General features: G+C 43.3%; 1 protein-coding gene across 1 annotated transcript in view; it reads left to right on the top strand.

Annotated features, from left to right (window-relative positions):
* The window catches only part of PPAT (phosphoribosyl pyrophosphate amidotransferase), a gene marked incomplete at its 5' end in the record, with an annotated part of 36752 nt that extends 11283 nt beyond the window's left edge, over window positions 1-25469 (top strand). The window contains 8 exons of the mRNA XM_068273013.1: window positions 16110-16222; window positions 16825-16967; window positions 20495-20567; window positions 21171-21325; window positions 21949-22076; window positions 22165-22386; window positions 23708-23828; window positions 24976-25469. Coding sequence (XP_068129114.1) covers window positions 16110-16222; window positions 16825-16967; window positions 20495-20567; window positions 21171-21325; window positions 21949-22076; window positions 22165-22386; window positions 23708-23828; window positions 24976-25154 — 1134 coding nt within the window. The remainder of the gene's footprint in view (window positions 1-16109; window positions 16223-16824; window positions 16968-20494; window positions 20568-21170; window positions 21326-21948; window positions 22077-22164; window positions 22387-23707; window positions 23829-24975) is intronic.
* Between the last annotated feature and the right edge of the window lie 241 nt (window positions 25470-25710).

Here is a 25710-nt window from a genome sequence, read left to right as displayed (position 1 = left end):
TTATCTTTTACAAGCTGGATAAATCGTCCTCTGACCTCGCTGTGCTTTCACATACTGAGGAATTACAGACAAAGGCAAAGCTGCTTGCAGGAAGAAACGAGCAGCCTGAAACTTCAGTGCATGAGAACTGCAGGGGGAAAGAAACACACAAATAATCTCTTGAGATTCAAAAGGAAGGGTGTATACAGCCTGCTTGTGTATGGATGTGTTTTCTATGTGTGGACATGCTGTACATCAACCTACTTCCTGTTTTGGTGGCCATTTTGTTTGTTTATAAACAAACTTTTTAAAACTGTTTTTAACCACTTTTAATGCGGCGAGGAGCGGCGAAATTGTGACAGAGGGTACCAGGAGATGTCCCCTAACGCACTGGTATGTTTACTTTTGTGCGATTTTAAAAATACAGATTCTCTTTAAGGAGAAAGATTGTTCAGAGTGAGGATGAAGCATTAGACCATACCTCCATCTGAACCTATGGAAAGGACTGTCTGGCCAGTCTACGCCTAATGCGGTTTCTACAGCGCCAGGACAGGTTTGATATAACTGTTTCCCCTTATTACGTTATGTGTATTCTGTACAGATTGCAAGAAGTCAGATACCATATGTGAAGCAAATGAATTCTAGGTGTTTTTATATGCATTTTCTTCACACTCCCTGTTAACCTTACAGCTTGCTGCATAGGTGCAAGGGTTTTGGCTGCTTACCTTTTATAAAATGTTTTACTTTTAATTGTAATGCTCATTAGTTCCTATTGTTCACTTCACATCATATGCATACTAAACTGAGGTTGTTTCTCAATGCATTGCTATGGAAAAGCTAATCTGTTAAGACAGTGTTTCTCAAACCTGTCCTCGTGACTCCCCAACGGTGCATGTTTTGCAGGCAGCCTCACCTATGCACAGGTGGGGTAATTAGTGTTTCAGCTAGGTGGATTCCATGTAGCTAAGACACTAATTACCCCACCTGTGAATAGAGGAGGTTGCCTGCAAAACATGCACCGTTGGGGAGTCACAAGGACAGGTTTGAGAAACACTGTGTTAAGACATCCGTTTGTTTTCAGCTGATTTGTTCTAAATTTTATGCATAAGGTCTGCACCCTCTCAATGAATAGAACGCAGGTGTCTGAAATAAAGGTACTGCATTCCTGGAGGGAAGCTGATCCATCTGGTTATAATATAAAAACCTATTTGTCTAATAATAATAATTAGATAGGTTGATAGATACTTACCATGGAATTCATATGCTCAGTTACTCCACTAATCAGGCTTATGCTGATTGAGGCTAACTAGTCTGATGTGCAGGTGTGTGGTAATTAAGTCCTAACATGTGAGTTACCTAGTTACTCATGGAAAGTGTGAAGAAGCTGAACTGGGTGTCTGACAAGCTGGTTGTGACCCAGAGCTGATTTCAGACTGAATTATTAAAAGGTAACTTTTAATAATACTCTGAGGCTAGGCTCTCAGTGAACGTTCTGTTCCCTGTTACAGCGGAAGATAGCACTGCAGGTTGTTCGCAGGTGGTGTACGGTCAATGAACAGCGTACTTAACTAGTGATGCGCATGGTGCGCAATAACTCTCTGCAGACAGTGCTGCACACCCTTCTCAAAGCGCAGCCACCGTCACACTGTGAATGTTGCTTTGGCACAATGCGCTAAGCGGCGTTACAAACTGGCTTACCTGATGCAGATATTTCGTATATTTTTTTTGGTTGGCCATGTAACACTGAAGTCTATTGTCTGGGAGTTACATTGCTTATGGATAAATGGATGGACTGGCTGTACACCTTTTGGAGGGTCCCCTGGAAGGGTGGCATATTAAAGGCAGCCAACTATCCTTTTGTGAGATAGAAAACAGCCTAGTTGGTTTTAGCCTATGCTAACTGAGGCTAGTGCATGTCATGTACTTTTGCTCTGGTTTGCTGCCATTTGAAAACTATTGGAAAAGGTCACTCTGCACATAATGGGTGCAATAGTTTAAAATAAAAAAAAGGTATTTTCTTGCCACAGGAATGCAATGCAGGTATTGCATTATTTAGATGGTTCCCAAACCACTGTGTGTCTTTAAGGACTGGGACCCACTATAAAGCGCAAATCACTGTTGCAATCACTAGCGATTTGTGGTAGCACTTTCGGAAGCTATTTTCCTGCTCCTATATAATGAATTGGAAAGGACACGCTTCCACAACGCTGCATGTCCCGCGATTACTATTTGCCGAATCACAATCCCTCTAGATGGAACCTATCCCATTAAATTTACATTGGTAAAGTGTTCAGAGTAGTCGTTAGCAATTTAAAGCGTTCTCTAAACGCTCTTGTGGGTTCCTATCCTCATGATTACTACACCAACCGGTGGTGGCGGAGTGTGCCAAGGTACCCTCCGTCTATGGTAACTGTAAAAGAGTGGCCCCAAAAGCTTCTTCCTGCAGCCAGGTGCTACTTCCTCTGAACATTAGGGGTGTAGCAATACTCATAGCAGCTGCTATGGGGGCCTGGAGCATTGGGGGCCCAGATAGTACTTAATGTATTCACCATTAACTTTTGGGGGGGCTTCTCCACCCCAAGATATCTCAGGGCCCATGAACTAGGTACAGTGTTGATTACATGATAATCAAAGTGCCCATTTACCTCATATCCATAGGGAAGGGGCAGGTGGCATTGCTTAAAGAGTGCCTACATCTGAGGGCCCCTTGATAGTTTTGCTATGGGGCCCCGTAATCTCTATCTATGCCACTGCCCAGTATTGATTGTTTTTGGCTGGAATCACTCTTCCCTTTACATATTGCATGAATTGATGTGGGAACTGCAATGGAGACTGGACATAGAATGTAATACAAAACCTGCATGCAGCAAGTTAGAATTATATGATCCATTACAACAACTGACGTGTGAGCAGGCTCACAGAATTGTGTGGCCAGTGATCTTGACGTGCAGAATTACTCGGCAACACAATGGATGAAGTGTGAAGGGGTCCTTACCTGTTACATGAATGCAAAGAGGCCAGGTATTGCTGCAAGACTGTCATAAACTACTTGAATAGTTACTGGGTTATGCTAACCAGCTGACCCGCCTTACATATTTTGTTTTTAGCTAAAGGCCTGCGCCTTTGCTCTAGTGATTGGCAGGAGTTTACAATGTCATGGACATTCTGAAGACATTCAGTTCCACCTGATAGTGATCCAGACCACTGCCTGGAATATTTAATTCAGAAATACTAGCCCTACTCAAATCGCCGAGATTACCTGGTAATATCCAGATCTCCATACCAGGATAGGTATAATGCCTCAAAGCTGAGGCTGAGGGCCCGTGCACGCGGCGGATTTTTGCGGGCGGCGGGTCGTTTGGGCGTCCCGTCGTTCGGTCGTCCGCGCGCCTGGTCGGGCGTGTGTGCGGGCTGTCGTTCGGGTGGTGGTACTGCTTCTGAGCGATCCGCCGGGCGGTCTTGTCGTCCGGGCAGCGGTCTGTGCGCGCGCCCGGTTTGGTGTGCGGGCGGCGGGGCGTTCGGGCGACCCGTCCGCGGGAGTCCGCCGTATGTATGGGCCTTAACTGGCATTGTCCCGGAGCGGATCGATCCAATCCGTCAGTTCAGAGCTTAACCTCCTTGGCGGTAATCCCGAGCTGAGCTCGGGGTATGCCGCCGGAGGTCGCCGCTCAGGCCCTGCTGGGCCGATTTCGGTTCTGAAAAAAGCAGCACACGCAGCTGGCACTTTGCCAGCCGCGTGTGCTGCCCGATCGCCGCCGCTCCGCGGCGATCCGCCGCGTGCAGCGGCGAAAGAGGGTCCCCCCAGCCGCCCGAGCCCAGCGCAGCCGGAACAAACAGTTCCGGCCGGCGCTAGGGGCTGGATCGGGCGGCTCTGACGTACGGATCAGGAGCGCCCTCTAGTGGGCTTTCATGCAGCCAACTTTCAGTTGGCTACATGAAATATTTTTTTTTTATTAAAAAAAAAAACCACATTGCAGCCTCCCTGGCAAAATAAATAAACCGCCAGGGAGGTTAAGGGAGTGCTGTCGATACCCAAGTGAATCGATAGTATTCCTTTGAGGCTGGTAGAAGTGATGGTACTGTACATATGCTCAGTTACTTCATTCGTTGAAGCCAGAGATTTCCAAGCTAACCCATTATGTGATCATTTAAATGGCTTTATATCAGTTCTGGGCAGCTAGTTAACACAATCCTCACATTGGGTGACAGTCTGTATGGTACTAGCGTGTAGGACACGTTTGGCTGTTGATAGTGGTAATAATATTTCACCTATCAAGGATCCGGTGTGGAATGAAATCTGAATCAGAAACTAATCAATCAACCTAACAAATCCTTGTGAGTGGTTATGGGATCCTTACTCAATGAATGACCAGGTTCACAGGGTTACAGGAATGCAATGAAACTAAAGTTACACTGCACATTATGCAACCTTTGCCTTGCATACAGTAAGGCACCCAGCCAACGAAAAGTTGCTGTACTGCTTCTGACTCACACGTAAGGTGATCATGCACATCGAGCTACTGTAATCCGTTGTAATGCTTCACATTGATCGTGCTCTGAATATTGCATAGACTTACTATTGCAATAGAATTTGCCGTATCAGGTTGCTTCTGTAAAATTTCATCTGTGTTCCAAGGAACAGGGCCAAACTCCAATCTGGCATATGTTATAGAATTGTTTTCTGGAAAGCAGTGTAAGCAATGAGTCATTACAGCCGCAGGCTGGCTCATCCAATGGGCCATTACCTGTGTCAGGCACATCTAATAGGCCATTACCAATGTTAGGCTCATCTATTGGCTTGCTGCCAACTGGGTGTATACAGTACACCATTACCATTTTCAGACTTGATCTATCTGGCCTTGGTTTGGCCAACATTTCTACAAGAGTACAATAGGGAATTGTGCGCCATTCTTCTTCATAGGCTGAACTCTAAGAGTAGCTTAATAATTCACAAAATGTTATGTGAGACGAGCAGCTTTAGGGTACTTAGAGAGTTCTAAAGGCTGGTGTGGATCAAACAACCTCCTCATTCTTTGCAGGGCAAAGATATGGCCTTTACATACACCTTAATGCTCAGTGGCATGGGGGCTTAGACAAACCATACAGCATGTCTACACCCCAGCAGGTAGAAAACTACCGAATGATATAACAAATTCCACCAGAGTAATTTCAGAAGACACTACAGGATTGACGTTTTGAATCATGTTGTAAGAAAAATCCTGAAAGTGTCACCCCGCCCTAAGGGTAAGACTAGTTCTCTGTGGTCTCTCAACGTGGGGGCCGTACTGGAGGACGAAAAGAGAAAATACCTGTTAGACCTACCGGTAATGGGTATTTCTAGGAGTCCTCCAGGACGGCCCCCAGGATACCCTGCCCTACTATTCACAAAAGGGGAAGCAATATATTAATATATTAGGGGTGTACACCCATGATAGTTTGTTCTCTGGGAAAAGTGAGGCATGATGGGTGGTGCACCTATTTATGGAGGGTGGGGTGGTTCTAATTAAGAATGTTTATTCAGTCTGTGTTTCCTGCAGAGAGGAGCCTGTGTACTCTCAATGTGGGGGCCGTCCTGGAGGACTCCTAGAAATACCCATTACTGGTAGGTCTAACAGGGTTTTTTTTTTTGTTTTTTTTTTGTTTTTTTTTTTTTTTAAAACATTACAACACAGTGTGATAGAACAGTGAGATACAGTTGTGGTTATCATAACAAGACGATCTATCAGAGAAATTCTTGATACAAAGGCTCTTAAATGTCAGGTATAGTACAGTTACATAAACACTGTTATAGTATCAAGTTAGTGTCACATATTGGGTTGCCAGTATCCAAGAAACCACCCTGCAGAGAGGAAGACATGAGTAGAGAAGAAAGAAGGAAAAGAGAAAGAAAAGCTGACCGACCGTACCCTAAATTTGCCCCCGGCCCCCTACTTCCGCATGGCTTACTCCTCATAAGTCAGGGAAGCTAAAATCATTATAACAGTATTGGGATAAATTCAGAGTCCGTTGGGTCCATAATTCTGGCCTTCCATATTCCCCATATTTTTATAATATTTCTTTGGGCATCTTCTATTCAGGTATGTAGTTTTATATAGAGGCAAAGAGGAGTTAACAGACTTAGCCCATATTCCTAATGTAGGAGCAGAAGGTTTTTTCCATAATTTAAGTATTTCTTTGCGGGCTTGGAAACAGGGGGTATTAACCAATAGCCGTTTATGGTGAGACAGTATATCCTCCTCCATTTTCCCCAGTAACAGTAGACCTGGGTCCAGCGGGAGAGTAACTTTTAGTAGTCTGTTGATTATGGACAGTACATCTTTCCAAAAGGGGATAATCCTAGGACACGACCAAAACATGTGCACAAAAGAGCCTCGGTCCGCCCGACATCTCCAGCAGATGTCCGAAAAGGATTGGTCCATCCTTTGCATACGCACCAGCGTGTAGTAGGCTTGGTGTGGAAACTTAGTCTGAACTAGTTGGTCTCTGGCTGAAATGACAGAGGGCAGGTATAATTCTAGGACTTCGTTCATCCCTTTCTAGTCCTGTCACCACCAGTTGCCATTTGTTAAAACATTTATCTAATTTAGTGTTGTTGAGAGTTAGAAGTTCTAAATATATTGCTGAGAGTACCTTAGATAAGTCTCTAGTTAAAAGTAGCTTTTCTATATCGTCCATAATAAGTGTCGGGGGGGATCTTCCAAATTGTGAAGAATAAGCATGCTTAAGCTGAATGTAATGGAAAAAGTGTGAGTTAGCAAATTAAATTGTTCAAAGAATCAAATGTTAAAATCGTTTGCCCCTGCTGTATGTGAGCTAGTGTTTTAATTCCAAAGCTCGCCCAAATTACTGGATCCGGTACAGTCATAAAGTGTTGAAGCTGGATGTTTCCCCATAGCAGGGTATGTGGTGAGAGTACATTTTCCCTTGCCAGCGGGGCCCTAGCCGCCCTCCATGCCTTCCACACCGTCAACATAGCTTGCGTGGTTTAGTCCCCGTATTTTTAAAGTCAGATATACACATCTGATTGTGACTGTAGATATGTGTACACAGGAATCTCTTACTATTATTGATTTATAAAGCGCCAACATATTCCGTGGCGCTGTACAAAGTAAGAAACAAACATGGGGTACATAATACAGACAATGGTGTACACCAATATACAAGATACATAATTAGTGACAAAATACAAAGAATGATACAAAATACAAATTATCGAATTGGTAATGACAGTGATAAAATTAACATGATGAATAAAATGTATAATGGTTACCAAGACACAAAAGGGGGAGAGAGCCCTGCCCTTGCGAACTTACAATATATACGAAATAACATCTATGCTGTATGTATAAAGCTTGATGTGTAGCCGTGTCACTAATAGAGATGGTCAATGAGATGGAAATAATTCTGCGTTGATTCTGATTTATGCAAATGTATGCACTCCCTTTGCTCATGAAATCCAATAATTTAATATGTTGTTAAAATTTGGTTTGGTGACTACAAATTAAAGGGTACCCGAGACGGATGAAAAGTAAAGTTTTATACATACCTGGGGCTTCCTCCAGCCCCCTTTAGGCCAATCAGTCCCTCGCTGTCCTCCGCCACCTGGAACTTCTGCTATGAGTCCTGGTAATTCAGCCAGTTAGCACAGTCCAGCCACGTGCCGCTCCTACAGCCAGGAGCGTTCTGCACCTGCGTAATAGTGCTGCGCAGGTGTAGTAAGCTCCCGGCGGCGGAGTGTGTGCATGCGCACAACGCCAGACTGGCTCAAGTACCTGGACTCATAGCAGAAGATCCAGGTGGCAGAGGAGGACAGTGAGGGACTGATTAGCCTGAAGGGGGCTGGAGGAAGTACCAGGTATGTACAAAACTTTAATTTCATCTGTCTCAGGTTTACTTTGTTACACAGTAGTACTATACTCTACATATGCACTCCCCACAGAGCTTCAGGGAATCCACTGAGAATGTTGTGCACATTGAACACAGAGGTGTTGTCTATCACCCCATAAACCTGGTTCAGATTGTACATGAAGAATGTGTAATAGAGGAAGAATCTCCTCAATCTCCTGCAGAGTACATGCACATCACTCTTACATGTACCCACAGTTACATTGCCTAGGGCCTGATAGATGTTCTTTGTTCCGGTTTGTACCTTTTACAAGTACGCTTACCAAGGACTAGTTTTAGTCTAAAGGGAATAAATCTAGTAGTCTACATATCCTTCTCACTTCAGTTGTCTTGTAAAATTCCTAAGCGTTGGCAGTTAAGAGACGAATTTCACGTTGCATACTTTTGATCAACAAAATTGTAATATGCAAATTAGAGGAGTCGGAGTCGGTGGATTTTTGGACCGACTCCACATTTCTGGTTGTCTCGCACTTCCTATGGGATTAGACCATTAAGTGTCCTTTGGAGTGCTGCAGCCAGGCCCGGCCCTAGACTTTTTGCCGCCTGAGGCAATCTTTAAAGAAATCACCGCCCCCCCCCCCCCCCCCCCCCCCAAGCCGTGGGTGTGGGGGGCCGCCCGACCTGGAGGGGATAGCGGGCAGGAAGGGGGTATTGGGCCTAGCGGCGGGGAGGGGTGTCGGACACCCCCCCCCCCCCCCCCTCCCTCGCCTGGGTCCCCCGTCCTCCGCTCCCCTCCAGCTTTAAAAAGTTACGTTGCTGGCTGCAGCTATTGTAAGAGGCAACGGGCTGGGATCGCTCACCACTTCCTCGTTCCAGCGTTCGCTCCACTGACGTCACTTCCTGCTACTAAAGTGCCGCCCCCCCCCCCCCCCCCAGAAATGCCGCCTGAGGCAAAAGTTTCACCCCGCCTCATGGGTGGGCCGGCCCTGGCTGCAGCAGAAGAAAGGGGATGACGCCCCGATAGACCTATACGGTATGTACAGAGGCTGGCACATCCCACGCAATACTTTGTTACATTTAACAGCCAACGTTTCAGAACTGCGTAGAGTTCCTTTATCAAGGCAATATGTGCTCTAGGCACTAATCTGTCAGCAGCACACTGAGCAATATTGCTTTCTTCGCAGATCCGGGTGAGATCACCTCTAAGCACTCAGTTTGTGATGTGCATTAAGTGATCACACAAAGTGTGAGTGCTTAGAGGTGATCTAACCCAGATCTGCGAAGAAAGCAGTATTGCTCAGTGTGCGGCTGACAGATTAGTGCCTAGAGCACGTATTGCCTTGGTAAAGGGACCCTACACGGTTCCAAAAGGTTGGCTTTGAATTTTAAATTATGTAACAAAGTATTTCATGGGATGTGCCAGCCTCTGGAAAAAAAATCCTAAAACCAGTCATGCATGGTTTGATATGCCACCTTATCTGGCACACGATTATGCTCAGGAAATTTAGCCTGGGAGTAGTGCTCAGTAGGGATGGAAAATGGGATGCCAATAATTCAGATGATGCAATCAAAGGCTCCCCTAATGGTACTGGATGAATTACCTTGTGCATAAATTTGCATCACCCTGCCTTAAAGAGACACTGAAGCGAAAAAAAAAAAAAAGATATGAGTTGGTTGTGTACTATGAATAATTACTAGAAGATTAGCAGCAAAGAAAATATTCTCATATTTTTATTTTCAGGTATATGGTGCGTTTTCTAACATTGCATCATTCTATAATATGTGCAGATTACACAACACTCAGCATTCAAAATGATTCTTTCAGAGCAGTCTGCGAACTAATGACCTCTCCTCTGGCAGAGAAAAAGAAAACAGTTCACTTACAGTTGAGATAATAAAAGTCAGAAGACAGCCCTCTCCACAACTTTGAAAGTCGTAGAGATTAATGGCTTTTTTTGCATAGAGATAACAACTGGTGTTTCTTAACTCTTCCTGTACTGGAAACCATTACACTGATGTATCTGATCTTAAAGGGGAACTGAAGAGAGAGGTATATGGAGGCTGTCATGTTTATTTCCTTTTAGACAATACCAGTTGCCTGGCAGCCCTGCTGATCCTCTGCCTCTAATACTATTAGCCATAGCCCCTGAACAAGCATGCAGCAGATCAGGTGTTTCAGTGGTTCAGACTTAGAAGTCTGATCTGACAAGACTAGCTGCATGCTTGTTTCTGGTTTTAATCAGATACTACTGCAGAGAAATAGACCAGCAGGGCTGCCAGGCAACTGGTATTGATTAAAAGGAAATAAACATGACAGCCTCCATATACCTCTCTCTTCAGTTCCCCTTTAATGTTTTATTTCTTAGCTGTGCTACACATACAAATCATAATATCATAATGTTTTTTCCGCTTCAGTGTCTCTTTAACTTGGAATTATTTGCATCTCCTTGACCTTCACCAGTGAGCAACCTGCCATCCCACACTCCTTGCTTGCTTCTAAACTCTGAATTGATTGAACCCCCGACCCTGCTACCATTGTACTGGTACAAATCAGGTGCTTAACTGATCAATGGCAGATTTGAGCAAAATCCCACTGCTTTAAGGCCTCTTTCAGAAGGAGGCTAAACTGCACGCTTGCTGAGCAATTCAGTCTCCTGTCTGCCATATGCCAGTGCAATTCGGGTGCAATTTAAATGCAGCCGAGTTGCAGCGGTAGCAACACCATGTGTGTTAAGAGCTGACATGTGGTGGTGTTGCCCGGTAAGATGACAGGTCAAGTCTGAGTGCTCAAATCTGACTCCATGGGGGGCCGCCTGTCCAGTGCCGGTGCAAGAAAGCAGCTGACGGGCAGTAAATTCACTGCCTGTCAGTTGCCCGTGTGAAAGGGGCCTCAGTGATGTGGCAATCAAAAGGTTAACTGCGAGGCTGCAGCAGCGGTTGGCCTCTGTAGTTCACGTGATTTTAGATTTTGGGTGATGTAAAGCTAAGTTATAGATACCTGAAAGTAACCGCATGGCCTGTGAATATTGTAGCAGCTACACAGGCTTTGTTAGTCTGCTGCTTTGTAGCAATACATCTGCTCTGTTTGCCAAATAGGTGATGACTTCTCAACAGGAAAATAGTGACTTGGGGTTTGAGGGGAGGGTTTTCATCAAGCAACCCCCGAGACTTCATCACACCATTTTACTTACTTTGCAAGGTTTGGTTTCCCACTTGGGGTAATAATTCTGCATGTCCGCTCACAGCCCACACATTTCTATTGGGCCTGTTCACCTCTCTGCGTTGTGCAACGGATTGCGTTATATTAACTCTGCATGCAGGCTCTAAATTAAAGTGGTCTGAAAGTCAGCATTTCTACTTGGCTCTAAAAGATTCCTCAAAGCTTGAAAGCTACTATCCCAGAGAAAATTCTAGCAGAACATCACTGAAATGGTTAAGCAAAGCATTTTGTCCTGCTATTCAGCTTAAAATCCGCATTCAAACTGCAGATAACAGTATTTTTATTTTTTTTTACTTGTTAAACACAAATGTATCAACGCTGGGGTGTAAACAAACACTCTCTGAAAAGCTGTCTCTGCTTCATGCACAAACAGTGTTCAGAATAGCTCATTAGAAGATTTTTCATATATAATAAAAAGCAGTTATAATAGAGTAAAATGCAATGGCAGGTTTCAGGGCAAGATAAACTACACTTTGGAAACTTGTAATTTGTAGACAGACAATAATACTAGTGCACAAAAGCAAATATGATAACTGTATTAGTAATAAAAAGTAGGAAAACGCATTTCTATTGAATGTTATGTCAGAGTTTCAGACCACTTTAACGTGTGGTATGCTTGCTGTGTCCATTGAAGTTCATGCACAATTGTAGTGTGTGTTATGCAACGCACATACGGTAGTTGTGACATAAGTCCCATCATTACTAGTTGGTCTGCAGGCCCCTATATACAGCAGGGAATGCAGGCTATGCCCATCTAGTTTACTCTGGTGGAAAGGAAGAGCTGTCAGTGTCTAATCCCCCTGCATGTTTAGTCTAGATTGGCTCAGCATCTCTGTCAGGAGTGTATATAGTCCTGCTTGAGCTTGTTAGCTGATGGATGGTAAGTATTAACAATTCATATTTTATTTGCCTGACTAAAGGCTCATTCTCCCTGGGTGTATTAGCATGAACTGCTCATCATTCGGTAACATTCCTGAAATACTTCTGTAGGGAACTCCCATTGGCTACGCAGTGAACTGTACCCAACCAGAAATGGTGTACTGTTAAGTGGCCAGTTCAGATTAAGTGAGTGGGATGTGACTGCTTGTATTAAGCTTCGTACACCTGTACGACAATAATGCTGAGAAAGACATCTGACAGCAACATGGTACAACGACCAGATCCTTGGCGGAACATCAAAACTGAGTACCCGGATGTAAGTAATTATCCACACGTGAGGTTTTCGAATGGAGCGATCTTTATTCTCTGATGCAAACAACTTCTGAACTGAAGGTGGCCACACCCGATGCAATAAAATGATCCAATTTTACTTCACCTCGATAAATATGATCGGATCTCCTGAAAATAAAATCGAATTTTTTTTTCTCTCATTCAACTGAAAAATCTGATTGGATTTCCATTTTTTTTTTTCCTTCGGGAATACTGGAAATTTTTCTTCAAATTTTCTAAAGATTGTATGGTGTGTTTGTTGGATTGTCAATTTATTAATACACACACCCTAGCAATTTTCTCCATTTCCAATCGTTTTTATCATAATTGGGGAAAAATTAAACATAGGTGTGTGGTACGTTGGTCATATGTTTGAAATGTTACAATCAGTCAGAAAAATTGCAATTCTTAAATTGAACAGATATTTAAAAAATGGTATGGTGTGGCCACCTTTACACCAATTATCATCCAAACAGATCTGTCAGGGTAGATCAGTCTTCGTGGTTAAAAATCGTTGCCAAATATTTTTTTTTTTTTCTTCTCCCACTTTGTACCTCTTTCTGTTTTCAGCAGTTCTCTAACGTGTACAGACAGCTTTAGTGTAAACAGCAATTTTAGATGGACTGCTATTTCTTGTGTGGGCAAACGTGCACCTATTTACCACTGTGGGCCCATATGCAATTCACTTTTTCTTCATGGGATCTGTAAACTCGCTATAAAAATGCATGGAATCACACATCAAAAAAAAAAAATCACATGCAATTTCCATTTGTGATTGTGTAGTGGAAAACAGCCCTCAAACACCACAGGAAGTGATGTGAAACGTCTCCAGTGAGGACACAGACCTAAAAAAATGCCTCAAACCATTTCTTATCCTTTTCCACTTTGTTGGGGCCTAAAGAACTAAGATTACAAAACCTCTTCCCAAGCTGTGTGACTTTTGTAGAGTTCTAGTTCTTCTTGTGGAAGTCATTGTGATGCCCTTTGTACGGCAGCATGTGAAATCTTGTGTAATTATGTGTGGCCTCCAGGCAGAAATGTGACTGGCAGGAGAAGGCGTAATCAGTTGTGCGTGGCTGGCTGCATGCATGTTACACAATGACTGCATATTGTTTCTGATGGTGATACAGCTTACTGCAGTTTCCAAAAACTGTATTCATGTGTTCAGTTCTGCTGCAGGAATATTGGTGTGTGTTTCTTATCGATTTTCTGATCTTTTGTCACACTTGTATGGAAAATGACTAACATTCAATAAACCTGGACAAATCCATATAAACCTGACCATCTAAATCCTCATCATCCGAGTGAATCCTTTCTGTACTCCTGTCCATGTTTCCTTTTGGCTGGATAGTGTACTGGTAAAGGGCTCTGCCTCTGACACAGGAGACCTGGGTTCTAATCTCGGCTCTTCCTGTTCGGTAAGCCAGCAAGACTCCCTAAGGCTCCCTGCACACTGCAAATCCGTTTTCCGATTCCGATTCCGATTCCGTTTCCGATTCCGATTCCGATTCCGTTTCCGATTTTCCTTGAATACATTCAACAGAAAAACGGATCAAAAAACGCAGCATGCAGTTAAGATTAAAAATCTGAATCGGAATCGGATGTAAAAACAGATTAAAAATCTGAATCTGAATCTGATTTGCTTGCAGTGTGCAAGAGGCCTAACACTGACGCTGCCTATAGAGCACGTATAAATGTTGCTTGTTTTATGAGTTTCCACTCACTCCTTTCTTTTGCTTGACACCTGCATGAGAAATATGTGACTGAAATTCTACATACCATGGACTTGTGCTGAGTTTCTACACTATGCAGATTTGAGCACTTTTTTTTTTTTTTTTTTTTTTTTTTTTCCCTACTTAAAAAAAGAAAACCCATAACCACAAGGTTATTTTCTTAGGGCCTCGGTTTAGGGCTCCATTTCTTTCGGTAAACTCTTTGCACTGCTGTAGGTAGGGTATTCACTTTGTCTCTTCACCACTCGCAGACTTTTTTGCATAAATAACAGTAGAGTCTTGGTTATCTGACACTGATGGGGATCGGCTGATGCCACATAAGTGTACTTTCTGGTTGCTTGAGACTCTGTTTAAATATAGGCCTAGCTCATACAGTACAATTTCCACTCTATATACATGCCATGAACTCTGTATTAAATGTTGAAATGCAGTATTTGAAAGTTTATTAACTTAAGCACAGCAGAGGTCACAAACTGCCTAGAAAGTTGGCCTTCACCACTGAGTACTGCTGGTGATTTGTGCTGGTTAGTTGAGTTCTGGATAATCCGAACTCTACTTTATTTTGCTAGTCTTCACTTTTCCTCTTGACGGTTTGTTCAATTTTGGCAAACATTTTTGGTTCCTGTACCCAAAGCCCAGTACTACCAAATCCAACACCTCACTACTTACAACCAACAACCCAACCACGCCGAATACGTAATTCTAGTGAAACTTCCACACAAGCTTTCTTGCCCTGATGAGTGTGATCAGTAGAATAATATAATTAATTTGTTACATAATGTGCCTGAGTCATTATTTATATTTGTCAGGGCTGGTTCACACTGCAAGAGCTTTTTAAGCGCTAGTGATTTGAAAAGCTCCTGCTAATACAATGCTATGGGTGAGTTTTACAAAATCACATCACTCCAGTTGGAACGCACACAGGATAACATTAGCAAGAGCTTTTAAAATCACAAAGTGCTTAGAAAAGCTCTTGTAGTGTGAATCGGCTCATAAAGTCATTAGAGTTGGTATTTGTGCTAAGTTGATGAGCACATTTCAGTCTTGCTCCAGCTATATATGGTGCAGCATACTTTTACTGACCATTACAGGCATTTAGATTTGGCCTTTAGTAAATGCGGGTCCAGCAAACAAGGTTTGTAGGGCTACTGTTCTACTATCAGAGGTGTTTGCAATAGCAAATGTTGGCTTAAAGGAGTTATCAGGGGGAAAAAAAGTAAAAATTAGCTTTACTCACCTGGGGCTTTCTCCAGCCCCTTGCTGCCGACTGTCCCACGCTGGCACCTCCGATCAGTATTCAGGTCGGCCTTACTGTGGCTGCGAGAAGCTCCTGTCAATCATGGCCATGTGGGCCGCGGCGAACTGCGCAGAACTATTCCCTGTGATCAGGCACAATTGGGAACCGAGCCTTAGTGATAAACTGTCAGCTTCCATGTTCCTAGCATGTATGTCAGTTGTGCACCTTGAAAATCTTTTCTGTACTGATGCATCCATGTGCTCACTGCTCAACATCTCCCTCTAATTGGCTCATGTTTTCTTACCAGAGTTTGAAACCTCCATGCAAGGGATAGGCGGTGAGAAGTATTCATGTGGGAAACTGCAAGCTGAGCTGTGACTCCACCTACTACAATGAAAAATTGTTAATTTGGGCGCCACCGCGCTTCAGTAATTTGGGCGGTGCATACACCGCAATGTTAATAGCAGCGCCCAGTGTACCATTTGGGTGCCAGAGGTGCAGGATATAATTAGTTTACCATTGAAAATTTGTGAAAGGTAGCGCTGATACCAGCGGAGGAACACTTTTTTTAGCAGCGCAGATCAGTGGTAATAGGGGTGTAGGTGGGGGTCGGTGTTGGTGTGAGAAGAGGTTTAGGTAAAATATCGATATTAGCCAGTGCTCAATAGCTGAAAATCCCCCCCCCCCCCTCCTCACCTCACTGCAGTTTTAACGTGGCTGGGTAAGTTGGAATAAAATATTTTCACGGTAAGATAACAATTGAGCTGTGTGGATCCACAGAGGGTTTCTTTGTGTAACATTTCTATGTTTATAGAAAATATTGATATTGTACTTAGTTGTATAAAGAGGTGTCATGGATATAAAGTAATTTTGAATTATTTTTCAGTTGATGCGTCATGGCATTGGTCTGTCCACAAGTTCAGATAGTGAGCTCATCACACAGTTACTAGCCTTCACCCCTCCCCTGGAAGAAGACCACACGCCTGATTGGATAGCACGGTAAGTGTTTTTTGTGTGTGTGGCACGCCTGATTGGATAGCACCTCTGTCTCCCCTGTGCTGACACTTGTAGCAGCAGTCCTAAATATGTAAGGCTCATTTTATGTCTGTAATTGGGGACACAGGAGCTCTGTAAATATGGGGCAATAATTACAGGTAGTCACCGACTTGCAAATGATCCGCTGACATGAACAGGCAAAAAATTTGAATTATTCGTTTTTGTAGGAACAATTCAAAAAAAATTTTTTCAAAGAGACCTCGTGAGAAAATCAAAATATTTATTTTTTTTTACAAATCAGCACTCCGCCACTTTAACGATTTTATTGCTAGGTCATACAACTTGCCACCCAAATTAATTTTACCTCCTTCCCACTAATAAAGCTGTATTTTGGTAGTCTCAGATTGCTGCTGCTGCTGCTGTTTGTGCTTTTTACTTCTTAGTTAATAAAAGATTACCTTTAAAAAAAAAAAAAAAACTTTATCCCCACCCCCAATTGAAAAAAAAATTGTTAATGTTTTTTAAAAAGTTGCCATTCTCTCTTTTTTTTTTTTTTTTTTTTTTTTTTATTATTATTATTATTATTATTATTATTATTATTTCAGAATTAGGAACTTAATGAACGAGACACCAACTTCCTACTCGCTGCTTGTTATGCACAATGATGCTATCTATGCTGTACGGGACCCTTATGGCAATAGGCCTCTCTCTATCGGGCGGCTGCTTCCGATGACCAGTGAAGAAAGAGGTAATTTGACACGGCAACATCACAAGCTCCCATACACACTTCTTAGGGTATCTCACAAAGTGAGTAAACCTCTCACATTTTTGTAAATATTGTATTTTATTCTATTCATGGGACAGCACTGAAGATATGGCACTGATACAGTGTAAAGCAGTCAGTGTGCACCTTGTATAACAGTGTAAATTTGCTGTCCTCTCAATTAACTCGACAAACAGCCATTAATGTCTCAACCACTGGTAATCAAGTACACTGAGATTTACTCACTTTTGATGCCAGTTTTAGCTAAAATCCATGCTCCAAACTGACTGCCATATTTATAATCCCCAGTATTTTATATATTGCTGAATTCGTTTGCCATTTGAAAATTGAAAGAAATGCCAACAATCTCCCTTGTGGCCAGTGGGTTTCTCTAAACATCCTGTTGGCCAGTTTGCTGCAGATCGCCACTTTAAGAAGTGAGAATGCCACTTTAAAGGGATCTGAGCTCAGGCTAAAATCGCAATTTGGACTTACCTGGGGCTTCCTCCAGCACCCCTGTAGCCTGCGAGGTCCCCTGGCATCTTCCTGTCTACTGTTAAGTCACTGGCCCTGAATGAGCATGCAGAACAGAAGCTCGGACTCAACTGGCTGCATGCTTGTTACAGGTGTGTGACTCAAAAAAATAACTAAAGCCGAAAGCTCAGCATGACAGGCATGGTTCTGAAGGGGATGAAGATGGCAGCCACCATATTCTTCTAAATTCAGGTTCCCTTTAAATATTTACAGATTGGGTTGAAAGTGAACTTGAGGTGAGAGGTATAGGGAGGCTGTGTTATATATTTGCTTTTAAAGGAAACCAGAGCTGATTAAAAGAAAATTGTATACATACCTGGGGCTTCCTCCAGCCCCATCTGCTCTAATTGCTCCCACACCGCCGTCCTCCGATGTCTGCAGCTCCGATACCAGTTCCCGTCACTTCTGTCAGTCGGGGCCAGTCTGACGTAAGAGAAGTGCGCTCTTTGCGTATCTTTCCTGCAGCCACTGGAGAGATGCGTAGAGGGCTCACTTCTCCTGCGTATCAGAGCTGCAGACAGCAGAGGACGGCGGTGTGTGAGCGATCCGAGCGGATGGGGCTGAAGGAGGTCCCAAGTATGTATAAAACTTTTTTCTTTTAATCCGCCCTGGTACACTTTAGGCAATTCCAGTTGCCAGGCTGTCCTGCTGATCCTCTGCCTCTAATACGTTCAGCCATAGACCCTGAACAAGCATGCAGCAGATCAGGTGTTTCTGACATTGTCAGATATGAGATTAACTACATGCTTGTTTCTGGGGTTATTCAGACACCACTGCAGCCAAATAGATCAGTATCACTCTCACCTCAGGTTCACTGGAGTACTCTATGGCTGGCAGAAATTCTGCAGTATGGTTTCCCACCACAAGGTGTATATACAGGGTTATGTGGAATCGAACAAAGGACAGTTACTGAAATGACTATATACCTGAGGTAAAACTGTGTGAAAGATGTCAGCGCGTGTACAAGAGGAATCGGCGCGGGAGACTTGGGCGCAGGATACAGCCGGTATGGCTGATCCTGCTGCTGCACAAGCTCCCGGCCGTGTTAAATACTATTCCCCCTCCAGGCCGCCATGGATGGTGGGGAATGAAAGAAATCCGCTTCCAGCAATTGCTGGAGGCCGAATTATAGTGTTTTAAAAGTAAATTCAGCTGCTTCTTCTGACGGCGCCGAAGTTGCTCCCTGTGTGCCGCTATAGCCGCAATTCCCATTACAGCCTATGGTAGCGCCGGCTGCGCCCAAATCTCCTGCGCTGGATTCCGTGTGTTCGGTCAGTGCTGTATAAATATACAATATGTTATTACATTAGCTTTTTAATATGTGTGCTCTTTTGCCTTCTTACTGGTTCTAGAAAACAAAACTTCAACTAGTCTCCTGCATGCAGTGATAACTGTACTGTGACCTCCATGGTACTGGCTTGTTTTCTCACAGCATAATCTAATCTCCTGTGTGACACACATAATAGGTTGGCATTTCACTAAACCAAACCTCAGTGTACCAATAACAAGCCTCATATCTTCAGGCTTTATGGCCCCGATGGAGTGGTGACCATGAAACCACATAAATAGTTCTGTTCTGCCCCTGATTTACTTGGTTCGGAATGTTCAGTCTCCCAGAGAAAGCTGTGTTGATAACTGACCCCGGATGACTGGGGGGTGTGAGTACAAGAGAGAGAATCCCTTCCAAGTTTGCTTTATGTAATTTTCCACCCTTGGAGCCAGCTGATTTCTACTTGTGTAAGCCTGGCAAGCTTTGCGACCTCAGTAAGTCTCTCTGTACTGCCAGGAATTGGCAGGACTATCTGTCTGCCATGGAGCCACATGATTTAGTACTTGTAGTGTTAAAGGACACCTGAAGTGAGATGCATATGGAGGCTGTCATAATCCCCCCCCCCCCCCCCTTAAACAAGAACAGTTGCCTGGCATCCTGCTGATCTTTCATGCATCAGTAGCATCTCCATTGCCCACAAGCATGCGGCAAACAAGTCAAACATCTGACCTGCATGCTTGTTCAGGATCTATGGCAGTATTAGGGTGGACATTAACAATATGATTCCTTGAATAATCGAAGTGATTGTTGGGGCACACCATTACGGAAAGCTGCTATCTTTTCCTACACAGATGTAGACTCCTGGTGGCAGGACTTGCTCTAAATATGTATTAGCTGATGACCAACAAACCTCCCATCAGGTGCCACAGACATCATCCACATCCATCCCTACAGAAGCTCCCCACTCCTGAATCCCAATGTTGGCTGACATTTAACCACTTCGCATCCAGACCTTTTTTCCCACTTATGGACCAGAGCAGTTTTGACAGTTTAGCTATGTCCTTATTTAATCAGAAATAACTTTATCTCTACTTACGACACAGAAATGAAATATAGATTTGGTTTTTTTTTCAAGACAAAATAGGCTTGTTTTCTATGAATTTGAATGGGAAAACAAAGAAAAAAATAGAAAAAGCATTTATTTCTCAGTGTTGCCAATTCCAGTTTAAAAATAAAGGTGCTACTGTAGATAAAAAACACAAATTTTGTTTGGCTATTCTTACTGCTTATCACAAAACTTAGATTATGTTCCGGTCACAATTTATGGTGAAGATATTTGATTCTGAAATAATGCTACAGAGTGTATTTTTCACTATGAAATGAGAAAATAAAATTATTTTTAATAGTAAAAATCAATCTCATAAGCTCAGGAAACATATATTCCCATTCACCAATTTGTGCTGCATCAGATAGTGCCAGAAATGTGCACAGGAGCAAGCCCAATCCTGCACAGCACTGCTTCTGCTACAAGACGTACATCTACTGACTTGTGGCTTAGATGAAGTCACAGAGGACGTATATCTACTGACTTGTGGATAAAGTGGTTAAGGAATATATCCTAATAGTGTCCCATACCTGTCAGGCTTTTAATGGTAAACGAGTGAGACAATTTTCCAGGCTTTGAATGTTTTTGGCTTTTCTGTTACAGAGAAAAATCCCACCGACACAGAAGGCTGGGTGGTCTCCTCTGAATCCTGTAGCTTTTTGTCTATTGGTGCTGAGTAAGTATTACAACAATATTTGTGAACACCACCCAAATAACTTTTTATTTAGTGTAGATCTTTTTAAGGTTTTATAATTGCCTGAGAACCTCCTTCATGGCCTGTCCATAAACGCTAAATAATTGCTGAGTGGTCTTCAGCACCATGTGTCTCTTATCACTGCTTCATTATTGTTTTATCATGTTTTTATGTGATAGCATCTTTAATCTATTAAGGACCACAGGCTTAACAACCCCCCCCCCCCCCCCTCTTATAGACCAGGCCATTTTTTTTTTATAAATTACGATCAACCCTAATCTTCAGCTGCCAGGGGGGGTACTAGGGCACTAAGGAGGGGGTGGAAGAGAATGGGGGGAGCGGGGGGCATGGGGACTGCACCTAATACATGCCTGCTCCCTGTTTTAATATATGCTTCGGCTTTGGTATCACATTGCATTGCCCTTCACCTAAGTTTCTTTTTAAAGTGTTCACACATAAAAGGTGTACAGTTCCAATCCAGACAGGTAAAACTGATACAGAACTGACAGTACAGGATTGGACTGGAAATGTACAGATTTGTGTGTGAACTAAGCCAGAATATCCCATTTTCCTACTCCTCTCTAGGTATTACAGGGAAGTTTTACCTGGAGAAATATTGAAGATCTCGCGTAATGGATTGCAGACTTTGGATATTGTCCCCCGACACAGCGAGAAGGACCCATCTGCATTCTGTATCTTTGAATATGTTTATTTTGCACGACCAGACTCCATTTTTGAAGGTAGGCCATGATGTTTCCTTGTTCGATGGTCCAGAGTGGCTGATTTCTGTTTTAACTCCCCACTTCCTGACTGCTTAGTGAACACAGCGTGACTTCACTGACATACATTATTCTTCCTCTTGTATGGTCCAGTGCACAAGTAAAGTGGACATACATTTGCAGATGCCTAGTCCAAAATGGAGATCTATCTGGTCTCTTATCAGGTTTTTTTTTCTCTGCCTGAAAGAGTTAATATTCAGGTATGTGACAGTTTCTCTCCAGTCAAGACCTGGTCACTGTAGCATAACATTCCCTAATAAAGAATTACAGCCATAAAACTCTTTCCTTGCAGAGAACAGCTTCCGAGTGCAGGGAAAAAATAAAAAAAGGTCAAAACCTCATGGATTTTTAGCTCTGACCTACTTCAAAGACTGTGTCATTGAGCAGAGACTATGAAACATTAAAGATCTAAAAAGTAGATTTAAACATAACTCTGGCATGTTTTTTTTCCTGGAGTATGAGCCTAGATACAATTTGTTTCTCATCTATTTATTTTCACTTTAGGGGTTTGTATTTTTAAAGCAGGTTTACTGAAATTTGTATTCTCTGTCTGCTGGAACATAATGGTAACTGTCATCCTATAGGACAGATGGTGTACTCAGTCAGGCGGAGGTGTGGCCAGCAGCTCGCTATAGAAGCTCCAGTGGATGCTGACCTGGTCAGTACTGTGCCAGAATCTGCAACCCCTGCTGCTTTAGGCTATGCTGAGAAGGTAATTGTTGGTGTTTTTTTTTTTTCTTCTTTACTGACTCCTCCCAACAGCATGTATAGTTTGCTAATTACTTCTCCTTTATTTTTAGTGTGGCATCCAGTATGTTGAAGTACTCTGCAAAAATCGCTATGTTGGACGCACTTTCATTCAGCCTAATATGAGACTACGCCAACTTGGTGTTGCAAAAAAGTTTGGTGTCCTGTCTGATAACTTTGCTGGGAAGAGAATAGTGCTGATTGATGACTCTATTGTGAGAGGCAACACCATCTCCCCGATCATCAAACTGCTGAAAGATTCTGGAGCCAAGGAGGTGAGCGCTCACTGAGCCCTATGGAACGAAGGCCTCCATCATATGGGAAGCTGATGGACTTTAATTTGCTGCCTGTGAGCAGCTCCCGAGCATCGGCTGGGTGATTGCTAGTACTCTGTAGGGACAGTGGAGAGGGGACCACTGTGCATCATCTGAGTGCGGCTGTGCTTGGATGTGACCTCGCACGTTTTACCTCTGGGTAACCTTATCAGATAGGTCAAACCCTGACAGCCATGGAGTAATAAAACACTGCCTTTTAACAGACTCTCATGGGAGGCTGAAGTGCCCAACAGAAAGAGGCCTAAATGTTTAGGGTGCAGGAGATGTGTCCAGAGTACAGTTGGAGGGAAGGTAAGGGGTGGTTCGGAGGGACGGCTGCTGGTGTCTTACCCCGCTGTTTAAAGGGGAACTGAACTAAGACGTATACGGAGACTGCCATGTTTATTTCCTTTTTATCAATACCAGTTGCCTGGCAGCCCTGCTGGTCTATTTCTCTGCAGTAGTATCTGAATAACACCAGAAACAAGCATGCAGCTAGTCTTGTCAGATCTGACTTTAAAGTCTGAAACACCTGATCTGCTGCATGCTTGTTCAGGGGCTATGGTTAATAGTATTAGAGGCAGAGGATCAGCAGGGCTGCCAGGCAACTGGTATTAAAAGGAAATAAACATGGCAGCCTCCATATACCCCTCTCTTCAGTTCCCCTTTAACGCCAGGATGAAATGTGCCCCAGATTGAGAAGAATATCGGCATTCCTCTGTGTGTGCCGGCGATTGCGTGGTTGAACAAAATTCCTGAGATGCTGCATGTAGCATTCAGCAATGGTTGCATTTTCGAGGTTCTGTCTCGCTCTATAGGGCTCAAGCCGGGACGACTGAACGGTGGGAACCGATGCGAACCAATGTCAAATGATTTACTGCTCGGTTGCCGAAAAGTGTTCAAAAGCAGCTCACTGTGCCCCCTGGAAAAACCCCATCTGAACCATCCCTAACATTGCTGCATCTGCCACTCTCCCTCTATCCTTCTTTTCTTTTAGGGGGAGTTGGGAAGGAATCACATTGTCCATCTGTTTCCCTATCGTAGGATATGAAGCTGCAAAGTTTTTAGATGTATTTCCACCAAGACAAATAGTATAACAATGATTATAAGTTGCAATATGATACTTCCCCATAGTGTAAACCTCTGGCCTCTGCTGTCTCATAAATTAGGGTTGCAACGCTTTTATGCTCCACAGGTGACTTGCCATTCATTTAGTATACATAAAATGATCCACTTGTAGAAATCCTCTGTGCCTGGTGATGGTGACTGTGATTCTTTTCAGGTTCATATCCGCGTGGCTTCTCCACCCATCCGACATCCCTGCTACATGGGGATTAACATTCCAACCAAAGAGGAGCTGATTGCAAACCGTCCAGAATTCAGTGACTTGGCAGGGTACATTGGTAAGCCAACCTTGAACTTCTATTGCAGCTGGCAGCATGATGGTGTCTGTTTGTGCGTTAGCAGATTATTCTGTCATATGCAGAATGTTGTATCATTATGTCTTGCTAAGTGTCTTCCTAGTTTTTCATGTAATTTTAGGAATTAAACTTGCTATAAACCTGGCTTGTTCTGCAGCACATTTTATGGACACAACCTTTTCTTGTGCCATATAGTTTTTTCCTACACTGCAGTCCCTGAAGCCCCTTGTATTGGGCAGACCTAACTGTACATACATGAGAGAAAAGTGAGCTGCATAAAATTAGTCAATATACAGTCTGTGCGGGTGTATTTTTGGATGTGCAAGAAAAAAAGGTTTGACTCCGTTGGTTAAAGATCTCTCTCTCTCTCTCCTCCCCCCTCCCCTCCCCTTATCTGTTGGCTGCTCATACAGCGCAGGCCAATTCCCGATCGATTTCTGCATGAACTATCTCAGAAATTGGTCTTGTGGCACCGCCTCTGCCGTTGTCCCCAATTGTTAATGTTCACATGCTTTGTAATCTCACCTGCTCCAGCTGTGGTGACTCCTGGCCTTGTCCAGTTGTTTCCCCTAAGCACTGTTACATGCAGCTGGTGGAGTGTATACAATCGTTTATCCAGCATGCTTGTTGTGGCACCAGTTTTCATAGAAAGCCTAGGTCTCACCAGTAGATGCAGTTTGCGGTCTTGCTCCCATGTACCAGCTGGTGCCTTTGATGTAAGAAAACAAAAACAAAGTGGGCCAAGAGTAGCGTGCAGATAGTGAGCAGATAGGATGGATGCCAGCCTGCCCAGCAACCATGGCTAATGGGTCTCCGACTGACATGACTCTTGTGCCTGCCCACGTTCCACTATAGCCGGATACAGACTAGTGAAGGGGCCGAAAAACCGGTTCACTCAATATAACTGAAGTTCTGTTATATCTGGGTTTGCTACATCAGGCGTTACTACCATATACTTATAATGGTGCATGGCTGGGACCTGGACAATTTGTTTACTATACCCAAAGTTCTAATATATCTGAGCTTATTATAACAAGATTATACTGCAATAGCTCAAGAGGTTGCTGAATATAGCCAGTAGAAGCTCATGGCCGCCAAGTTGTCACTTGTGTGTGTTTTGTCATCCTAGGTGCGAATAGTGTTGTATATCTATCTGTGGAAGGATTGACCTCTGCCGTTCGTGAAGGTATGAAGTCTTATAAAGAAGATCAGAACGGATTAAACGGTACAGTAAAGAACTCAACATCGTCTCTTGGCCACTGTACAGCGTGCCTGACTGGGAAGTATCCTGTGGAACTTGAGTGGTGAAACTCCCGACCAATCGTGTGTGTCATCTACTGGTCGCTCCAGACACGGTTATTTATTTACCTGTAGGACAGCCGCTGCCAAGCACAAAAGCGTTTCCCAAAGACACAGTTTTATCTGTGCAGAATGGACACAAATTACCCAAGAAACCTCTAATTCAGAGTTCTCTTCCTGAGGCCTGAATACCACTTTAGTTTACTACGCGATTTATCTGCCATATTTTTTGTTTTGTTTTGTTTTTTATGGTGTATCTCATATTCTGTCTTGTTTTTTTTTCTTTAACATCCAGAAGGCTGGAAATAAAGCCTTTTTCTTAAATATTTTTTTTCCCTGTAGTTGACATTGTGTATTTTTTTCCACCCTATGATTTGGGAGTGAATGGAATATGAATACTGTAACAAGTTTATTACTCTTCTGTAGTGCTCCATTGTATAGTGCCAATATGCTCTGATGATCTTTGGCACCAGTAATTTGGATGGTTTTCAAAAAAAATTTTGGGATGAGGATGGCGGCACTGCCTGTTGTGCTCACGTTGTGTTGGGTACAGTGAAGCATAGTC

This window comes from Hyperolius riggenbachi, chromosome 1 (genome assembly GCF_040937935.1).
Source record: "Hyperolius riggenbachi isolate aHypRig1 chromosome 1, aHypRig1.pri, whole genome shotgun sequence".
NCBI lineage: Eukaryota > Metazoa > Chordata > Amphibia > Anura > Hyperoliidae > Hyperolius > Hyperolius riggenbachi.
Note: the sequence above shows the minus strand (reverse complement) of the source record. Positions and strands in the feature narration are given on the sequence as shown.